The following is a 17,645-nucleotide window of genomic DNA, read 5'->3' on the forward strand; positions in this document are numbered from 1 at the left end:
GTGCAGGGGCCACTATGGGGCATAATACTGTGTGCAGGGGCCACTATGGGATATAATACTGTGTGCAGGGGCCACTATGGGGCATAATACTGTGTGCAGGGGCCACTATGGGGCATAATACTGTGTGCAGGGGCCACTATGGGACATAATACTGTGTGCAGGGGCCACTATGGGACATAATACTGTGTGCAGGGGCCACTATGGGGCATAATAGAGCGCGCAGGAATGCGTAGGAGGGGGTCGGTCGAGGTCGTCCATGTCGGTTGGGGGGGGGGGCATGTCAAAAGTTTGCCATGGGGCCCCGCCTTTCCTAGTTACGCCACTGATGATAGATATACCTCCGGCGAGTGCCGGATTTCACTTGAACAAGACTATGCTTTGACCAACTGGATTTTCTTCTGTGTGCCACTGCATTGTTGTGGCCGACTGTGGTACTACAAGAAGATCTGCATACGCCAGTCGGACAACTTTTTTGTGTTTTGGTTTTTGCACTATACAGAATGAATGTCTCTTACTATACAGGTGCGTGTATCAGGCTTTAGGGCGCATTTACACATTCATGGTTTTGGAGTGGAGGAGGAGCGCCCGTCCTTTATACTTTATAATACACACCTGAGCTTTGCTTCAAAAACTGCATGCAAAAACCTGAACATGTAAACACAGACTTATACGGCTCTTGAGGCATTCCAGATTTTTCAGGTTTCAGTTTTAAAGAAACAGTAACCGGTCAGATCAGTGGCCGAGGAATCCAGGAAATGCGAGCGAGCACGTCAGAGCAGAGCAATGAGGAAGAGCTGGGTGACATGTCATCCATAACCTTGCAGGCAGGAAGCGCACGGTAACCTGCTGGTGGAGATTCGCACCCTTGTAACAGGAAACACTACAAGTTTCTACATAAAAGTCTGCAAACGAACCCGGGCAAAAAAAAAAATAGTTCCGCATCTTAATGGTTGCACTGTACCACGCGCTATAGACACGTCACAGGCTGGGGGTGGTGGCCTTCAGGTGTATCCAAGATGACTCCCCTACTGAATGAAGATATCATGGCAGATATTAAGAAAGACGTAAGTACGAGGAGACGTGGTCATGAAGGGATGACACAGGGGTCTGATCTGTCTGGGGAGGCTTTCGTCATGAATCAGATATGGGGGGGGGGGCACATTGTGAGGAGAAGGAAGCTGTAGGAAACTCAGTCACACCTTCATATGTCCGTATTGTTCTGTCAGATCTAACGTACAGACCAGCCTGTTTTCTTAAGGGATCTGATCCTCTTGTTACAATACTAAAATATCTGGATATCTTATGCACCTATGTGTAATAGCCGACGACACCATTACCTTGCCTCAGGTCTTACCTTAGGGGGGAGAGACAAGGACCCCCTTCCCAGTGTCCAGAGTTTTCCAAGATGGCGGTCGTGCCTCCGACTGCGCAGGCACTGAAAGACTCAACACAGGCACAGATACAGGATATCCATCGCTTCCCTATATCTTTAATATCTGAATCTGGGCTGAGGAAACAGGCATTTTTGGAATCTAGGAACACCATGTTTTTGGTTTACATTGCACCCAATGGCACTGGAGGGACTGCGATGGCTGAAGCATGGCGGTGGCTTCTTAAGCTATTACACAGTATTATGTATCCAGAAGACAAGCCCTTAAACTTAGAATTCAACGACCCCTTTACGTCTCAGTCATCCCTGTCCATGGTCAGCCTATCTTATGTATAAGGGATGGATTAGTTGCCGCCATAAGTGCCACCTTTCACGTCTTTCGTTTTGCCAGACACAGTGGGTTGTAAAGCAACGGACCCCACTAGCAAAGACGACCACGTGAGATCTTAGGGTTCGTTGTAAAGCTGGACCAATGGCTTGTATTGCTGATATAGTAGACCGGGGCCTGAAGACTTCAGCAATAAAGTAGCTATATGGCATCATAGCTGTGCGGTGTCCATACACTGCCAACCCGGCTCCATCCATACAATGATATTACGTTCAACATCCAATGGGATAGGCACAGAAAACGAAGTCCTATACAAAGTCATTATAGAAAGTCATGTGACCTCTGCTGACACGTCTTCAAGGCCTGGGATGGAGGACAAAAAAAAAAACAGCCCCGCGGCCATAAGTAGGACACAATTAGGGTGGCCGTAGACGCTCGAGAACCCTGGACAAATCTGCAATCTGGGTGGAACCAGTCAACTATCTAATCTGTATAAGACAGTCCTGAAGTTCCCCAGATGTTGGGAGAAATAAAGATTGGGCATGTTGGATTTTTAGCATGCCTGATCCCTTGTTCTCAAGGCTATGCTGCTGTGCTGCTGCAAGAGGCGAAAAGTTGAGTGTGAATGTCGGAGGGAGGGGGAAATATTCTCATGTTCATTTTTTAAGGCTGATTTTCCAAAAGTTCCACAGGTCCCTTCAGTCTATGAGTGATCCATGAAATACAGGACATATCCTATTTTTCGTTGGATTATACACATGGTCCGTGGACAATCATTGCTCTGAAGATAGCTATGGGACAGCTGTTCTTTATTGTCATGTGAACAGAGCCTTAGTGTCCAATAACGCACCCCCTTCCATTTTATCACTTGTCTCTTGCAGGCCATTGAAGGTTTACGACCCTATTTATGTGAAAAGCTGATTGCAGAAAGACACTTTGATTATCTTCGCTCGAAAATGATACTGAACAAAGATGACACCGAGGAAATTTTGTGCCAAACCACAAGTCGGAAAAGAGCTGGAGAAATGCTGGATCGATTAGCCAAACATCCTAAGGGGCTCGATGCCCTGATCGAGTCCATCAGACAACAAAGAACACAGGACTTTCTTATAGAGAAGATCACCGATGAGGTCCTACGAGTGAAAAACTCTCGGCTGGAATCTTTCAAAGGTAAGTCCGTCCCAGACCAATGGGAATTTGAGCCTCCCCATATTGACAAGTCAATGACAAGCCAAGAGCTACACAGTGGTTACCACTGCAGCCTTGCAGCGCTGGAGTCCTGGGTTCTAATCCCGCCAGGAGCAACATCTACAGGGAGTTTGTATGTTCTCCCCGTGTTTGCGTGGATTTCCTCCCATTCTACAAAGACATACTGATAGGAAAAAATGTACATTGTGATCCCTATATGGGGCTCACAATCTACATTAAAGGGGCTCTATAAGCAAAATCATGCTGATAGAGCCCCACATATGCGTGAATAGCCTATTCAGGCACCGTAAATGTAATATTAAACTACCCCCCCCTTCCCCCCCGTTTTAAAATAAAACCCTAAAAAAGAATGTGATCTACTTACGCATCGTGCACGCTGGGCGGGCATTCAGGGTGCGCCGTCTTCTTCATCCACGCCTCTTCTTCCTCCGATGTCCTCCGGTCCCGTCCTCCTCCGGCGCTCACGAGCGGACACTGATATAAAAAAATGGCCTGGGCACCTGCGCAGTAGCCGTATGCTACTGCGCATGCGCCCAGGCCACTTTTTTATATCAGTGTCCGCTCGCGAGCGCCGGAGGAGGACGGGACCCGAGGACATCGGAGGAAGAAGAGGCGTGGAGGAAGAAGAAGACACACCCTGAATGCCCACCCAGCGTGCACGATGCGTAAGTAGAGAACATTCTTTTTTAGGTTATTATTTTAAAACGGGGGGGTAGTTTAATATAACTTTTACGGTGCCTGAATAGCCTTTTTAAAGGCTATTCACTCATATGTGGGGCTCTATCAGCATGATTTTGCTGATAGAGCCCCTTTAAAAAAAAAGTCAATGACAAGTCTTCTTGGCCAGCTGAAAGGGGTTTGTCCTTTAACCCCCGATCCCACACATGGGGGTGCCTTGTACCCTCACTGATCAGAGTAGCAGTCGTGCGGGTGTGCTGCACACCATTCATTTATAGGAGATAGCTGAGCGCTGAAATCTGGTAAATGAATGACGTGGCAGTGCTCCTGTCATTCCACTTGGGGTACAAGGAGCCCCTGTTCTCATGATCTATTGGGCTCCCACCAACCTGCAACTTATTCCCTGCTTGTCAGTAAGGGAACTTAGATAGAAATCGGACAAAAGCTCCTTCTGCCAACAGTTACTCCTCTGCAGCCCTCCATACACATGCACTCTTGGTCGTGCATGAGTTTACAAAAGGGAGGGGGAATAGCTGTTGCCAGACACCCCTGGGCAAAGCCTTGTCAGTGAGACGTACATGGGGTGTGGTGGGCTCCCTGGCATGACATCTGTCGGTCTAGTCTGCCAGTGTTTTCTTAAATTCACTGACAGATTCCTGGTAGGGATTACTATTGCAACAATACAAGATTTTGGATTGTTTCTTCTTGCACTTATACCGTACAACAGGGGTGTAACTACCGGGGAAGCAGAGGTAGCAGCTGCCACAGGGCCCGGGACATTAGGGGGCCGGCGACAGCCGCTACATTTTTTTTTCTTAATAGGCCGTTACTGGCTGGAGCTACTCTATAGCCCTATTTGCTTAGCGATCCTGGCAGGGGCCGGGTTTGGTAAGTGATGCCATGGGCTCCACAAAGACTATTATTATACTCGGGGGGTCTTTTCAGATCCCCAAGTATAATGATCAGAGGCTGGGAAGAGGTAAGAAAAAATAAAAACACTGTTACTTACCTCTCCGTGCTCCAGACAGGCTTCGGGCCTAGTTGTGTGACGTCCCTGACTGGGGCCTGCGCCCCGGGTCATGTGACATCCCGGATGTCATTGAAGATGTCTGACACCACCGAGGAGTGTAGCAGAGCCAGGGATAGGTAAGTAACAGTGTTTTTTTATGTATTTATCCCCCTTGGATCTCCGATTATTATACTCTGGGGTCTTTTCAGATAATAATTATTCATGGGTGTCCACAGTGGGGTATAATACTGTGTTCAGGGGCCACTATGGGGACATAATACTGTGTGCAGGGGCCACTATGGGGACATAATACTGTGTGCAGGGGCCACTATGGGGCATAATACTGTGTGCAGGGGCCACTAAGGGACATAATACTGTGTGCAGGGGCCACTAAGGGACATAATACTGTGTGCAGGGGCCACTAAGGGACATAATACTGTGTGCAGGGGCCACTATGGGGCATAATACTGTGTGCAGGGGCCACTATGGGGACATAATACTGTGTGCAGGGGCCACTATGGGGCATAATACTGTGTGCAGGGGCCACTATGGGGCATAATATTGTGCGCAGGGGCCACTATGGGGCATAATACTGTGTGTAGGGGCCACTAAGGGACATAATACTGTGTGCAGGGGCCACTATGGGGAGTAATACTGTGTGCAGGGGCCACTATGGGGAGTAATACTGTGTGCAGGGGCCACTATGGGGACATAATACTGTGTGCAGGGGCCACTATGGGGCATAATACTGTGTGTAGGGGCCACTAAGGGATATAATACTGTGTACTGGGGCCACTATGGGACACAATAAAGCACACAGGAATGCAGGGGGTCCATCGGTCGAGGTCTTCGGCATTGGTCAGGGGGGGCATGGCAAAAGTTTGCCACAGGGCCCCGCCATTCCTAGTTACACCACTGTCCTACACTTTGTGACCTTACGTTTTTATTCATTTTTCTAAAGCATATTATCAACTTTTTAAAGAGAACCTTTCATGTCCTCTAACACCCGCAATATTATATACTGCTAGAAAGCTGTTAGTGTGCCCAATTCAGGGTACTGTCGGCTTTCCCTGAACGCTGGAGATATCGGTGCCATTAGTTTCGGCACAGATATCTCTCCACAGTCATAAGGGTGGGCCTTACAGCCTAGTATCATCCTTATACCCCGACAGTACAAGGCTATATCATTTTCAATATTGGTGTTCCTAAAGAGAGACTACCCTACAATATGGTAATATCCCTTTAATCCCTCAGCCCTGTATACGCCACAACACTGTTATGACTGTATTCTTTTTATAGATTACTATTTGGATTCGTCACTGACAACATCCAATGGACTAAGTACGACAGATGAAAAATTGGTGTCGCCCCAAATGGAATCCACAGTTCTCTACCACCCTGAAGGCGAGCCCAGTCTCCCGCATTACTTCAGCTCCTCCATGACGCTGAGAAGTTCATCGACCATAGAGAACAAATCAAAGAACAGCAAACAAAGCTCAAACTTCTCCAACAAGTTCCCCAAACCAGGAGAGCAGGGAGCTCCGCCACTTCCCATCATCCTAACAGCGGGGCCTGAGGAGTCGTGTGCATGCTCGGCCATGGATAACCAGTTTCTTCCTCTGAGGTCCAGTTCTCCTTCTAATCCGTGATATCACAAACCCTCTGCCCTTCTATCATCATGTAGCGTTGGATTCATGTTCTGGCAGTGGAATTTTGGAAATTTGTAGAACAAAATACAGTAAAGACATATTTTTGGGAATGGATTCTCGGATGGAATACAAAGCTTTGCACGCTTGGGGTTGCACCGAATGTAGAGGTGGTATAGAGGAAACCTCATATAGCGTCAGAAGCTAATGCTACTATGGGACCACTAATTGGCCTGGTGCTGTATACCCCCACCCGACCGTATTCACTGTAGCTCACAACTATGGGACCCTACAGGTGGTAGATCAATGCTGCGATGGTCATAGTAAAGATATTAAACATGTGCTGATAGAAAACGTCTTGGATTGAGACCCAGAAGAGAATGGCAAAATAAAATGTTCTATTGTCTGTAGTTCTGTGTCAAAACAAGATGGCGGACTATCAGGGTCTATGATAGGTGAGATCAAGACTCTCTCTCACACCGAAACGCCCTGTAGACAGGTATTCATACCCTAAAGATGTGGGTATTCTGGCAAGTACATATAATCCCCCACCCACAAGAAAGGCATTTGCTATCTCACCGGCCCTGACCGATCATGAGAACAGGGGTCCTGCATACCCTGTATGAATGGAGCAGCCGGGTGTGCATGTACACTGCCGCTCCATTCTCCTTTATGGCATAACATGTTGTTCCACTTATAGAGGGCACACAGGACCCCTGTTCTCAGGATTGGTGGTCGGATCCCCACAATGACATAGTTATCTCCTTTCCTGTGGATATGGAATAGCTTGTATTATGTGTTCATAATAGGAAGAGGTGAATAGTGGCCACACTCCAAGGGGTGCAGCTCATCTGTTTTAAGATGAGAGGTAAGTGCACAGGGAATAGACATATTGGTGCGGATAGTTTTGGCACTGATATCCCTCCACTGTCAGTAGAGCGGGCCTTACATCCTAGCGTCATCATTGGGGGGTAAGGAGGTCCCCCACTTGTACAAGGCTATGGAGGAGTACCACTAGGGGCATTCCTCAATGCCCAGAGATGATGCTAGGTCGTAAGGCCTGCCCTTCTGACAGTGAAGGGATAGCGGTGCCATAACTCATGTCATTGATATCTCTGGCACCTGGGGATATACTGGCAAAGCTGATCAGCTGTCAGCTTTCTAGCAGTATATAATATATAATACCGCCCATCTCCGAAGACATGAAAGGCGTTCTTTAACTGATTCTTATCTACCATGACATCAGGAGAGAGTCGGGAGACCCCCAAATAATCCATATACAATACAATACTGTACTTGGGACCATACAAATAAATGGGTGGTATACTATCTGTTATTATTCGGGATACTATACAGAAAAAAACCCTATGGTCATGTATATGGGGCCTTAGAAAATACAGTGGTCAGATGGAAGGGAGTGATGACTGTACACTGGGGTTGAGCCGATCTTGAGATTTCAGGATCGATTTTAAAATCCGATTTCCGATCATTTTCCAGCCGATCCCGATCATGAAATTTGCTTGATCGCGATCCGATCTTTCCCGATCCCGATTGCTCGACCTTACTGTGCACCTCTTATTTTACTTGTGTGCAAAGTTCATTTTGCAAACCTACCTATCGCTTTGTGTATGCAGCACCTATGGAGACCTAGGCGACTCCATATAGTAATTACAAACCTAGGATCCCACATGTCATGGCTTCCTCTCTCACATCTGCCCCACTAGTTGCTAGCCTACAGACAGCAGAAGGAGTAACACACGACACAGCTCCATGTTCGTGAAGGCTCGTGGTACTAACCTGAGTGAGGAGTCCCAGGGCGACACCACCATCTTTGGTCACGTGACCGCAGTTGATAAAATCGCTGTGTAGCCCAAGTCTAACCGAAGATGACGGCTCACGCCTGCAAGAGGGAAGGAGACAGAAACAAGACGTGAGATGTCATCAGATGCAGATATCAGGGGGAAAAGGAATTGGGTTGTTGTATTTCACCATGTCCAATTCCTTGTGTAATTCCTTGCACTCCAGTGAAAACACATGCATACTTGACCAAGTGCACATATGTATGTAGAAGATCATAACACCTACTGAGATTTTTACTGTCTTAAAGGGATTGTCCAAGACCTAGATATAATGGATACTGATACTTTATCCACATCAGACCAGTGGGGTCTAACACCCGGACCCTGCACTGATCAACTGCTCTAGCAGCCTCCGGACACCACAAGATGATGCAATGGATGGACAGCGAGCACAGGGTATTCCTATTCCAGTAATAGAAGCGGTGCCGCAACTCCCCGGAACCACCACTATATAGTGGATGTGAATAGGTGCAGCCTGCATGCGTACCCTGTCCAGTGCTGTAACAGCTGATCTGTGCAGGTCCGGGTGTTCAACCCTATAGATCGCTTACTGATAACCTATCCTATCCTATGGGTGGGGTGGATTGGTGCAACTCCTTTATTCTCAGGATGTGACCCCCACTAGTCATGAGAGAGTGGCCGCAACACTGATCAGTCCTGTATATGAAAGGAAACCATCATTTAGTCCATTGTGTAGACACATAGACTAGTGACAGGAATAGTTGCCATAGTCCCCTTGGTTATTTTTCTTCCACTTATCTGCTAGATGGCGGAGTGCTGAGCCTTGTATCTGTCTCTGGGACATGTAGGGGTACAGATTTGTTTACCTCCTACTTGTCTGTCTTGCCAAGCACTAATTTTGGGAGGACTTTGGCACTGTTAGTAAGCGCACTCTCGGCCTGGCAATCTATGGGATCACTCGTAGACATATAGTAATAGTGGCGCCCTCTGGCTGGCACAATATCACTGATTTTAGGGGTGCTATTTAGCTGGAATTCTTTGTGGGGCGCACTCTGGCTGGCACTGCTAATGGGGCCACTCTGTCGGTCACTATTGATGGTTCCATATTTATGGAGCTTTCTCTACCTGACACTGTTTATGGAGACACTCTCTCTTTCTGTTCCTGTTTATTTTAGCACTCTCTACTCATGGGGGCGCTCTATTCCTGGCACTATTTGTGGGAGGGATCGTCTGTTTTGCTATGTTTATGGGGGTTACTTTCTGTCCACCACAAATTATGGGGGTTACTCTCTGTCCCGGCAGATTATGGGGTCACTCTCTGTCTGGCACAGATTATGGGGTCACTCTCTGCTCAGCACGGATTATGGGGTCACTCTCTGTCCGGCACAGATTATGGGGTCACTCTCAGTCCAGTATGGATTATGGGGTCACTCTCTGCCCCACACAGGTTATGGGGTCACTCCCTGCCCTGTACAGATTATGGGGTCACTCCCTGTCCTGCACAGATTATGGGGTCACTCTCTGCCCTGCACAGATTATGGGGTCACTCCCTGCCCTGTACAGATTATGGGGTCACTCCCTGTCCTGCACAGATTATGGGGTCACTCTCTGCCCTGAACAGATTATGGGGTTACTCTCTGTCCGGCACGGATTATGGGGTCACTCTCTGTTCGGCACGGATTATAGGGTCACTCCCTGCCCTGTACAGATTATGGGGTCACTCTCTGCCCCAGATTATGGAGTCACTCTCTGCCCTGTACAGATTATGGGGTTACTCTCTGCCCTGCACAGATTATGGGCCCACTCCCTGCCCTGTACAGATTATGGGGTCACTCCCTGCCCTGCACAGATTATGGGGCCACTCCCTGCACAGATTATGGGGTCACTCCCTGCCCTGCACAGATTATGGGGCCACTCCCTGCCCAGATTATGGACTCACTCTCTGCCCTGCACAGATTATGGGGTCACTCTCTGCCCTGCACAGATTATGGGGTCACTCTCTGCCCTGTACGGATTATGGGGTCACTATCTGCCCTGCATGGATTATGGGGTCCCTCTCTGCCCTGTACAGATTATGGGGTTACTCTGTGCCCTGTACAGATTATGGGGTCACTCCCTGCCCTGCACAGATTATGGGGTCACTCCCTGCCCTGCACAGATTATGGGGTCACTCCCTGCCCTGCACAGATTATGGGGTCACTCCCTGCCCTGCACAGATTATGGGGTCACTCCCTGCCCTGCACAGATTATGGGGTCACTCTCTGCCCTTCACAGATTATGGGGTCACTCCCTGCACAGATTATGGGGTCACTCCCTGCCCTACACAGATTATGGGGTCACTCCCTGCCCTACACAGATTATGGGGTCACTCCCTGCCCGGCACAGATTATGGGGTCACTCCCTGCCCGGCACAGATTATGGGGTCACTCCCTGCCCGGCACAGATTATGGGGTCACTCCCTGCCCTGCACAGATTATGGGGTCACTCCCTGCCCTGCAGATTATGGGGTCACTCCCTGCCCTGCACAGATTATGGGGTTACTCTCTGCCCTGTAAAGATTATGGGGTCACTCCCTGCTCGGATTATGGGGTCACTCCCTGCCCTGCACAGATTATGGGGTCACTCTCTGCCCTGTACAGATTATGGGGTCACTCTCTGCCCTGCACAGATTATGGGGTCACTCCCTGCCCTGCACAGATTATGGGGTCACTCTCTGCCCTGCACAGATTATGGGGTCACTCTCTGCCCTGTACAGATTATGGGGTCACTCTCTGCCCTGTACAGATTATGGGGTCACTCCCTGCCCTGCACAGATTATGGGGTCACTCCCTGTCCTGTACAGATTATGGGGTCACTCTCTGCCCTTCACAGATTATGGGGTCACTCCCTGCCCGGCACAGATTATGGGGTCACTACCTGCCCGGCACAGATTATGGGGTCACTCCCTGCCCTGCAAAGATTATGGGGTCACTCTCTGCCCTGCACAGATTATGGGGTCACTGTCTGCCCTGTACAGATTATGGGGTCACTCTTTGCCCTGTACAGATTATGGGGTCACTCCCTGCCCTGCCAGGTTATGGGGTCACTCCGTGTCCTGTACAGATTATGGGGTCACTCTCTGCCCGGCACAGATTATGGGGTCACTCTCTGCCCTTCACAGATTATGGGGTCACTCTCTGCCCGGCACAGATTATGGGGTCACTCCCTGCCCTGCACAGATTATGGGCTCACTCCCTGCCCTGCACAGATTATGGGGTTACTCTCTGCCCTGTAAAGATTATGGGGTCACTCCCTGCCCTGCACAGATTATGGGGTCACTCCCTGCCCGGCACAGATTATGGGGTCACTCCCTGCCCGGCACAGATTATGGGGTCACTCCCTGCCCTGCACAGATTATGGGGTCACTCTCTGCCCTGCACAGATTATGGGGTCACTCTCTGCCCTGTACAGATTATGGGGTCACTCTTTGCCCTGTACAGATTATGGGGTCACTCCCTGCCCTGCACAGATTATGGGGTCACTCCCTGTCCTGTACAGATTATGGGGTCACTCTCTGCCCTGCACAGATTATGGGGTCACTCTCTGCCCTGTACAGATTATGGGGTCACTCCCTGCCCTGCCCAGATTATGGGGTCACTCCCTGTCCTGTACAGATTATGGGGTCACTCTCTGCCCTTCACAGATTATGGGGTCACTCCCTGCCCGGCACAGATTATGGGGTCACTACCTGCCCGGCACAGATTATGGGGTCACTCCCTGCCCTGCAAAGATTATGGGGTCACTCTCTGCCCTGCACAGATTATGGGGTCACTCTCTGCCCTGTACAGATTATGGGGTCACTCTTTGCCCTGTACAGATTATGGGGTCACTCCCTGCCCTGCCAGGTTATGGGGTCACTCCCTGTCCTGTACAGATTATGGGGTCACTCTCTGCCCTGCACAGATTATGGGGTCACTCTCTGCCCTTCACAGATTATGGGGTCACTCTCTGTCCGGCACAGATTATGGGGTCACTCCCTGCCCTGCACAGATTATGGGCTCACTCCCTGCCCTGCACAGATTATGGGGTTACTCTCTGCCCTGTAAAGATTATGGGGTCACTCCCTGTCCTGTACAGATTATGGGATCACTCTCTGCCCTGCACAGATTATGGGGCCACTCTCTGCCCTTCACAGATTATGGGGTCACTCCCTGTCCGGCACAGATTATGGGGTCACTCTCTGCCCTGTACAGATTATGGGGTCACTCCCTGCCCTGCCCAGATTATGGGGTCACTCCCTGTCCTGTACAGATTATAGGGTCACTCTCTGCCCTTCACAGATTATGGGGTCACTTCCTGCCCTGCACAGATTATGGGGTCACTCTCTGCCCTGCACAGATTATGGGGTCACTCTCTGCCCTGTACAGATTATGGGGTCACTCTTTGCCCTGTACAGATTATGGGGTCACTCTTTGCCCTGTACAGATTATGGGGTCACTCCCTGCCCTGCACAGATTATGGGGTCACTCCCTGTCCTGTACAGATTATGGGGTCACTCTCTGCCCTGCACAGATTATGGGGTCACTCTCTGCCCTTCACAGATTATGGGGTCACTCCCTGTCCGGCACAGATTATGGGGTCACTCCCTGCCCTGCACAGATTATGGGGTTACTCTCTGCCCTGTAAAGATTATGGGGTCACTCCCTGCCCGGATTATGGGGTCACTCCTTTCCCTGCACAGATTATGGGGTCACTCCCTGTCCTGCACAGATTATGGGGTCACTCCCTGTCCTGCACAGATTATGGGGTCACTCCCTGCCCAGATTATGGGGTCACTCCCTGTCCTGTACAGATTATGGGGTCACTCTCTGTCCTGCATAGATTATGGGGTCACTCCCTGCCCTGCACAGATTATGGGGTTACTCTCTGCCCTGTAAAGATTATGGGGTCACTCCCTGCCCGGATTATGGGGTCACTCCCTGTCCTGCACAGATTATGGGGTCACTCCCTGTCCTGTACAGATTATGGGGTCACTCCCTGCCCTGCACAGATTATGGGGTCACTCCCTGTCCTGTACAGATTATGGGGTCACTCCCTGTCCTGTACAGATTATGGGGTCACTCCCTGCCCTGCATAGATTATGGGGTCACTCTCTGCCCCGTACAGATTATGGGGTCACTCTCTGCCCCGTACAGATTATGGGGTCACTCTCTGCCCTGCACAGATTATGGGGTCACTCCCTGCCCTGCACAGATTATGGGGTCACTCCCTGTCCTGTACAGATTATGGGGTCACTCCCTGCCCTGCATAGATTATGGGGTCACTCTCTGCCCCGTACAGATTATGGGGTCACTCTCTGCCCTGCACAGATTATGGGGTCACTCCCTGCCCGGCACAGATTATGGGGTCACTCCCTGTCCTGTACAGATTATGGGGTCACTCCCTGCCCTGCATAGATTATGGGGTCACTCTCTGCCCCGTACAGATTATGGAGTCACTCCTCCGCACTGTGGCCCGAGTTTCTCTGCACATTATCTACATCCCCCCTGAGGACTATTTGGCGCCTTTTCCCTCAGGAGCCGCCATCACCTCACCGCAGCTCCTCTCAGCTCTCTCGTGTCCCCCCCACCCGGAAGTGGCTGTTTCCCGGGAGCGGATTAGACGCTGCACCATGGCGGAGGACGACAAGGATCCTCTCAGTTACTTCGCCGCTTATGGCAGCTCCAGCTCGGACAGTAGCGATGAGGAGGCCGAGGAGAAGAAGGTGAAGACGGCGGTGAAGAGGCCGCTCTCCGCCCAGAAGCTGCCGGGGCCGGACGAGCTCTTCCAGACGGTGAGCCGGCCCTCCTTCCTCAGCGCCCCGACCACCAATGTTATCGACTGGGAGAAGCGCGTGGTGCGGGCACCGGAGGAGGTAATGACGGCCGGGGGCAGGAGGGGGCGCTGCAGGGGGACCCCCAAAGACTGGGGAGGGGGCGTGGTCACAAGGGGAGCCTTATTTTCAGCTGAGGATTTGCTACAATTGCATCCAGGCAGTGCAGTCAGCATTAAGCTCTTGTGTTTGCTACAATGTATCAGTGCCAGTAATATGTATCAGCTTGGAGCCCAGGACCTGCAAATGTAACGAACTCCCAGCTGTGAACGGCATTGGGTATGTGGAGGTTTTAAAGGAGTACTCCGTATAACGTGATGGCATCTGAATATGGCATCACCCCAACACCCCCCTCCCATCCTGAGTATGGTGGCACAGCATAGACTTAAAGGGTCTGACGGTTTCGGTCTGGGTCATGTGATCAGAACGTACCCCAGGTTGTTTCACTTACACCAGTAGCCCTGCCTGTTACTATAACACAGGTGAATACCTGTCCAAATGGGAGAAGAGGTGGAGCAACCTGAGGACGGGGGCTGGTTCTGATCACATGACCTAGGATCAGAACCAGTCCGGACCCCCCAAGTCCTGCATGAACAAACCACAGGCCAAAGTAAGTTAAATAAAGTCTCTGGACATCCCCTTTAATCCTGAGTGTTTGTCATATGGCAAGGGTCTATTATAATACAGACCAGGGGTCTTCAACCTACAGACTGGTGACTCCGTATGACGCTGAGCCGTCCACCATAAAGAAGCTTATATAGCCGCAGACGGGGTTAATCAGATAATCTTCTTTCTCGATGAGCCTTGTAAGGACGATGAGAGTGTTGCCGGATTTAACTCCCCAGCATAGAAGTCTGAATGGATTCTAGTCAGTAGATACATTGCACATACACTGCACGGCCTGAGCGACTATTGGGGGCAGTGACATCCTGCACTTGTGCAAGTTTGGGAGGCATTCAGCCCTGCATAGGGGAGAGATATCCAGCGGTTACCTCTAAAACCCATTCATTTAAGCCATTTTTTTTGGCCGGACACAGGACTTTGTGTCCGGTCGAAAAAAACTGGTTTCCCCACGCGGAGGCTGCATGTGTGTCTGACATAGAGCGATGGGATTGTGGCCCATTTTTGCACCTTGTTCCTTCTGCGCCTTGCTCACAACTTTTTACAAAAAATGGGCAGGACAGAAACAATGTTGTCCCAGAGCAGCGACCCCATGGCCCAAACCATTTACTATAACTCGCACCAGAAAGCTGAAATCTAAGCCAATACCTAACTAGCATAGATCTCAACCCTGGCACAGGGGTGTGCACCTGGATTATTTAGAGGTGGGAGCCTTATAATAATTCGGGCATTGCCCCGCCAGCTGGCTTCATGATTAGGACTAGCGTACAGGAAGCCAGTCTTGCTAAATTCCCCCCTCTAGTCTGAGCCTAGGACATGGCAACAAGTGAGGCCCTCGGGCTACAGGACACTAATATACTGTAAGAAGGTGTTCCCATCTTGTAAAGCGATGCGAAGACTCTGGGACACCCACTGATCATGAGCATAAAGGGGCTGCAGCGCTAATGGTCCTTCTTATTCTGAACGGTGGTGATCCAAAGTAGAGGACTGATCCATTCAAGTAAGTGGGGCTGAGCTGCAGTTGCCAATTGGGAGGCCCATGCACGTGTATTTGTGCATTTCCCAATTTAACTCAGACCCTTCAATGTCAGGGTGGAAATATGTGTTCAAAATGATATTTTGAACAGGTAAGCCATCAGTCAAAGATCAGTGGGGGTCTGACATCCAGGACCCCTGCTGATCAGCTGCTTTTAGCTTCTGTTTCACAGGCCATGCGATGTCTTGTTCATCAGTCATGTGACTTGTGAGCAGCTCAGCCCCATTTAAGTGAATGGGGCTGAGCTGCAAAACCAAACACAGAAGCTATATAATATACACTGCATTCTCTGTAAACAGCTGATCAGCAGGGGGCCCAGGTGTTGAACCTCCACTGATCTTCAATATATATGATAGGTCATCAACTATAAAATGCTCAAAGACCTCTTTAAATAATTGTGAGGAATGGGGGACTTTGGATCGTGGTTGAGACAACATGGGGATTCGGCGCTGGCTTGCATTTACCGCCCTACTCCATGGTTTCACGGGGAGTCTTGGTCACAACTGGTTCCAATGGAGCTCCAGCCTTCTCTAGGCAAGGTTATCAGGACACAATGAAATGTCATTTGCCTCTCTCTGGTTATAATAAATCTCCTGTTTCCTTCCTGAACAGCCGCCCCGAGAGTTTAAAGTGTGGAAGACTAATGCAGTCCCTCCTCCAGAGTCCTACAAGGTGGAAGAAAAGAAAGGTCCTCCCCCGGAGCTCGACATGGCAATAAAATGGTCCAGTATGTACCAAGACAATGGTGATGACGCCCCCCAGCAAGCGAACAAAGCAAAGTTCCTGCCGGATGAGGAAGCAGAGGCCGCCGTGTCTGGTAAGAGGCTGCACACAGCGGAGCTACTAACAAACCTCCAGCGAAATGCTCAAAGCTGGGAAATTCCTTTAACCTGTGCAAGACCGTACGCCATTCACGCACAACACGTGGTGCAGAGTTTAGCGCTGTAGCTGGAGCATGCCTGGTACCTGGCTGACTGCGGGCCCAGTGGTCACTGTTACCATAACTGTCCTGTCGCCAAAGAATATACGTATTATGTGTCTTAATGGAAAAGGGGAACCCATACTATTTTAGTAGCCCAGCAAATGCCCCCGATCAGTGTGGGCACTGACCGCGGGCATTAGCGCTGGGTATCTACTGTATAAAACAGTAGACACCTGGTGGCTATGCACCCGGCATCTGCCGCACTAGTATGTCGGGAAGGGGTTTAAAAATGTCGCTTCACTGACTTTTTTTGATCCATTCCTTTCAATACAACATTTTCTTCTTTCAGAGGAAGAACAGGAGGAGCCGTCTTCTGCTAAGAAGCGCAAAGTGTGACGCGGTGCGGACCGGATATAACGGTGGCCATAAGAAGATTCCCTCCAGCCACCCTTAACCAGACGACCTCCATAGCTGAGTGTGTAGACCAGTGATGTCCGGCCTGTTTCAAGACTACAACTCCCAGCATACTCTAACATGCTAGGATCTGTAGTTTTGCTCCAAGCCGGAGACCATTGGTATAGATCTTTCACGTGTCAGTATTCGCTCGTGTTAAGCACAATGTCTTGGCTGCAGTACTTATGTCTTAGGACCTGGGTGTGGTATAAGGTGCTAGTCTTGGTGAATGTAATAAGCCGTAATGGCCGCCGCTGCCTAGCAATACCCGTCATGTTTTTACTTTATGAACCAGTGATAATAATGCAGTTTGGTTCTGCCACTTGTCTGCATTGTGTTAGAAACCTTTTATAAAGGAGTGCAAACCATGTAAGTTATTGTAAGAGAGAGCCTGTTTTATGTATATAGAAGACTGGAATTAAATCTACCTTTCATACATTCACCGTCTTATCTTTTGTCTTAGAATTAGCATTTTATATATCGGCAGTGAATGAGATCATATCCTTTATTGGCAAACAGTTTACAATAACGTTGCACCCTAAGGCTGAGGCCCCACGTTGCGGAAATGCAGCTTTTTTGTTGCAGATTTTGTTGTGGTTTTTTGAGCCAAAGCCAGGAGTGGATTGGGAAGAAGGGAGAAGTATAAGAACTTTATTTATATATATATATATATATATATATA

General features: G+C 49.7%; 2 protein-coding genes across 2 annotated transcripts; both read left to right on the top strand.

Annotated features, from left to right (window-relative positions):
• The first annotated feature begins 741 nt into the window (after nucleotides 1-741).
• BCL10 (BCL10 immune signaling adaptor) lies at nucleotides 742-6,670 on the top strand. The gene is made up of 3 exons (XM_075287958.1): nucleotides 742-1,064; nucleotides 2,600-2,888; nucleotides 5,914-6,670. The coding sequence occupies exons 1-3, from the start codon at nucleotides 1,017-1,019 to the stop codon at nucleotides 6,261-6,263; spliced, it is 687 nt and encodes a 228-aa protein (XP_075144059.1). The 5' UTR covers nucleotides 742-1,016; the 3' UTR covers nucleotides 6,264-6,670.
• Nucleotides 6,671-13,686: 7,016 nt separating this feature from the next.
• On the top strand, nucleotides 13,687-17,395 carry C9H1orf52 (chromosome 9 C1orf52 homolog). Its single transcript, XM_075286308.1, has 3 exons — nucleotides 13,687-13,973; nucleotides 16,201-16,405; nucleotides 16,860-17,395. Exons 1-3 carry the CDS (start codon nucleotides 13,731-13,733, stop codon nucleotides 16,904-16,906), a joined length of 495 nt encoding a protein of 164 aa, XP_075142409.1. The 5' UTR covers nucleotides 13,687-13,730; the 3' UTR covers nucleotides 16,907-17,395.
• Nucleotides 17,396-17,645: the final 250 nt, after the last annotated feature.

This window comes from Leptodactylus fuscus, chromosome 9 (genome assembly GCF_031893055.1).
Source record: "Leptodactylus fuscus isolate aLepFus1 chromosome 9, aLepFus1.hap2, whole genome shotgun sequence".
In the NCBI taxonomy this organism is placed as follows: Eukaryota; Metazoa; Chordata; class Amphibia; order Anura; family Leptodactylidae; genus Leptodactylus; species Leptodactylus fuscus.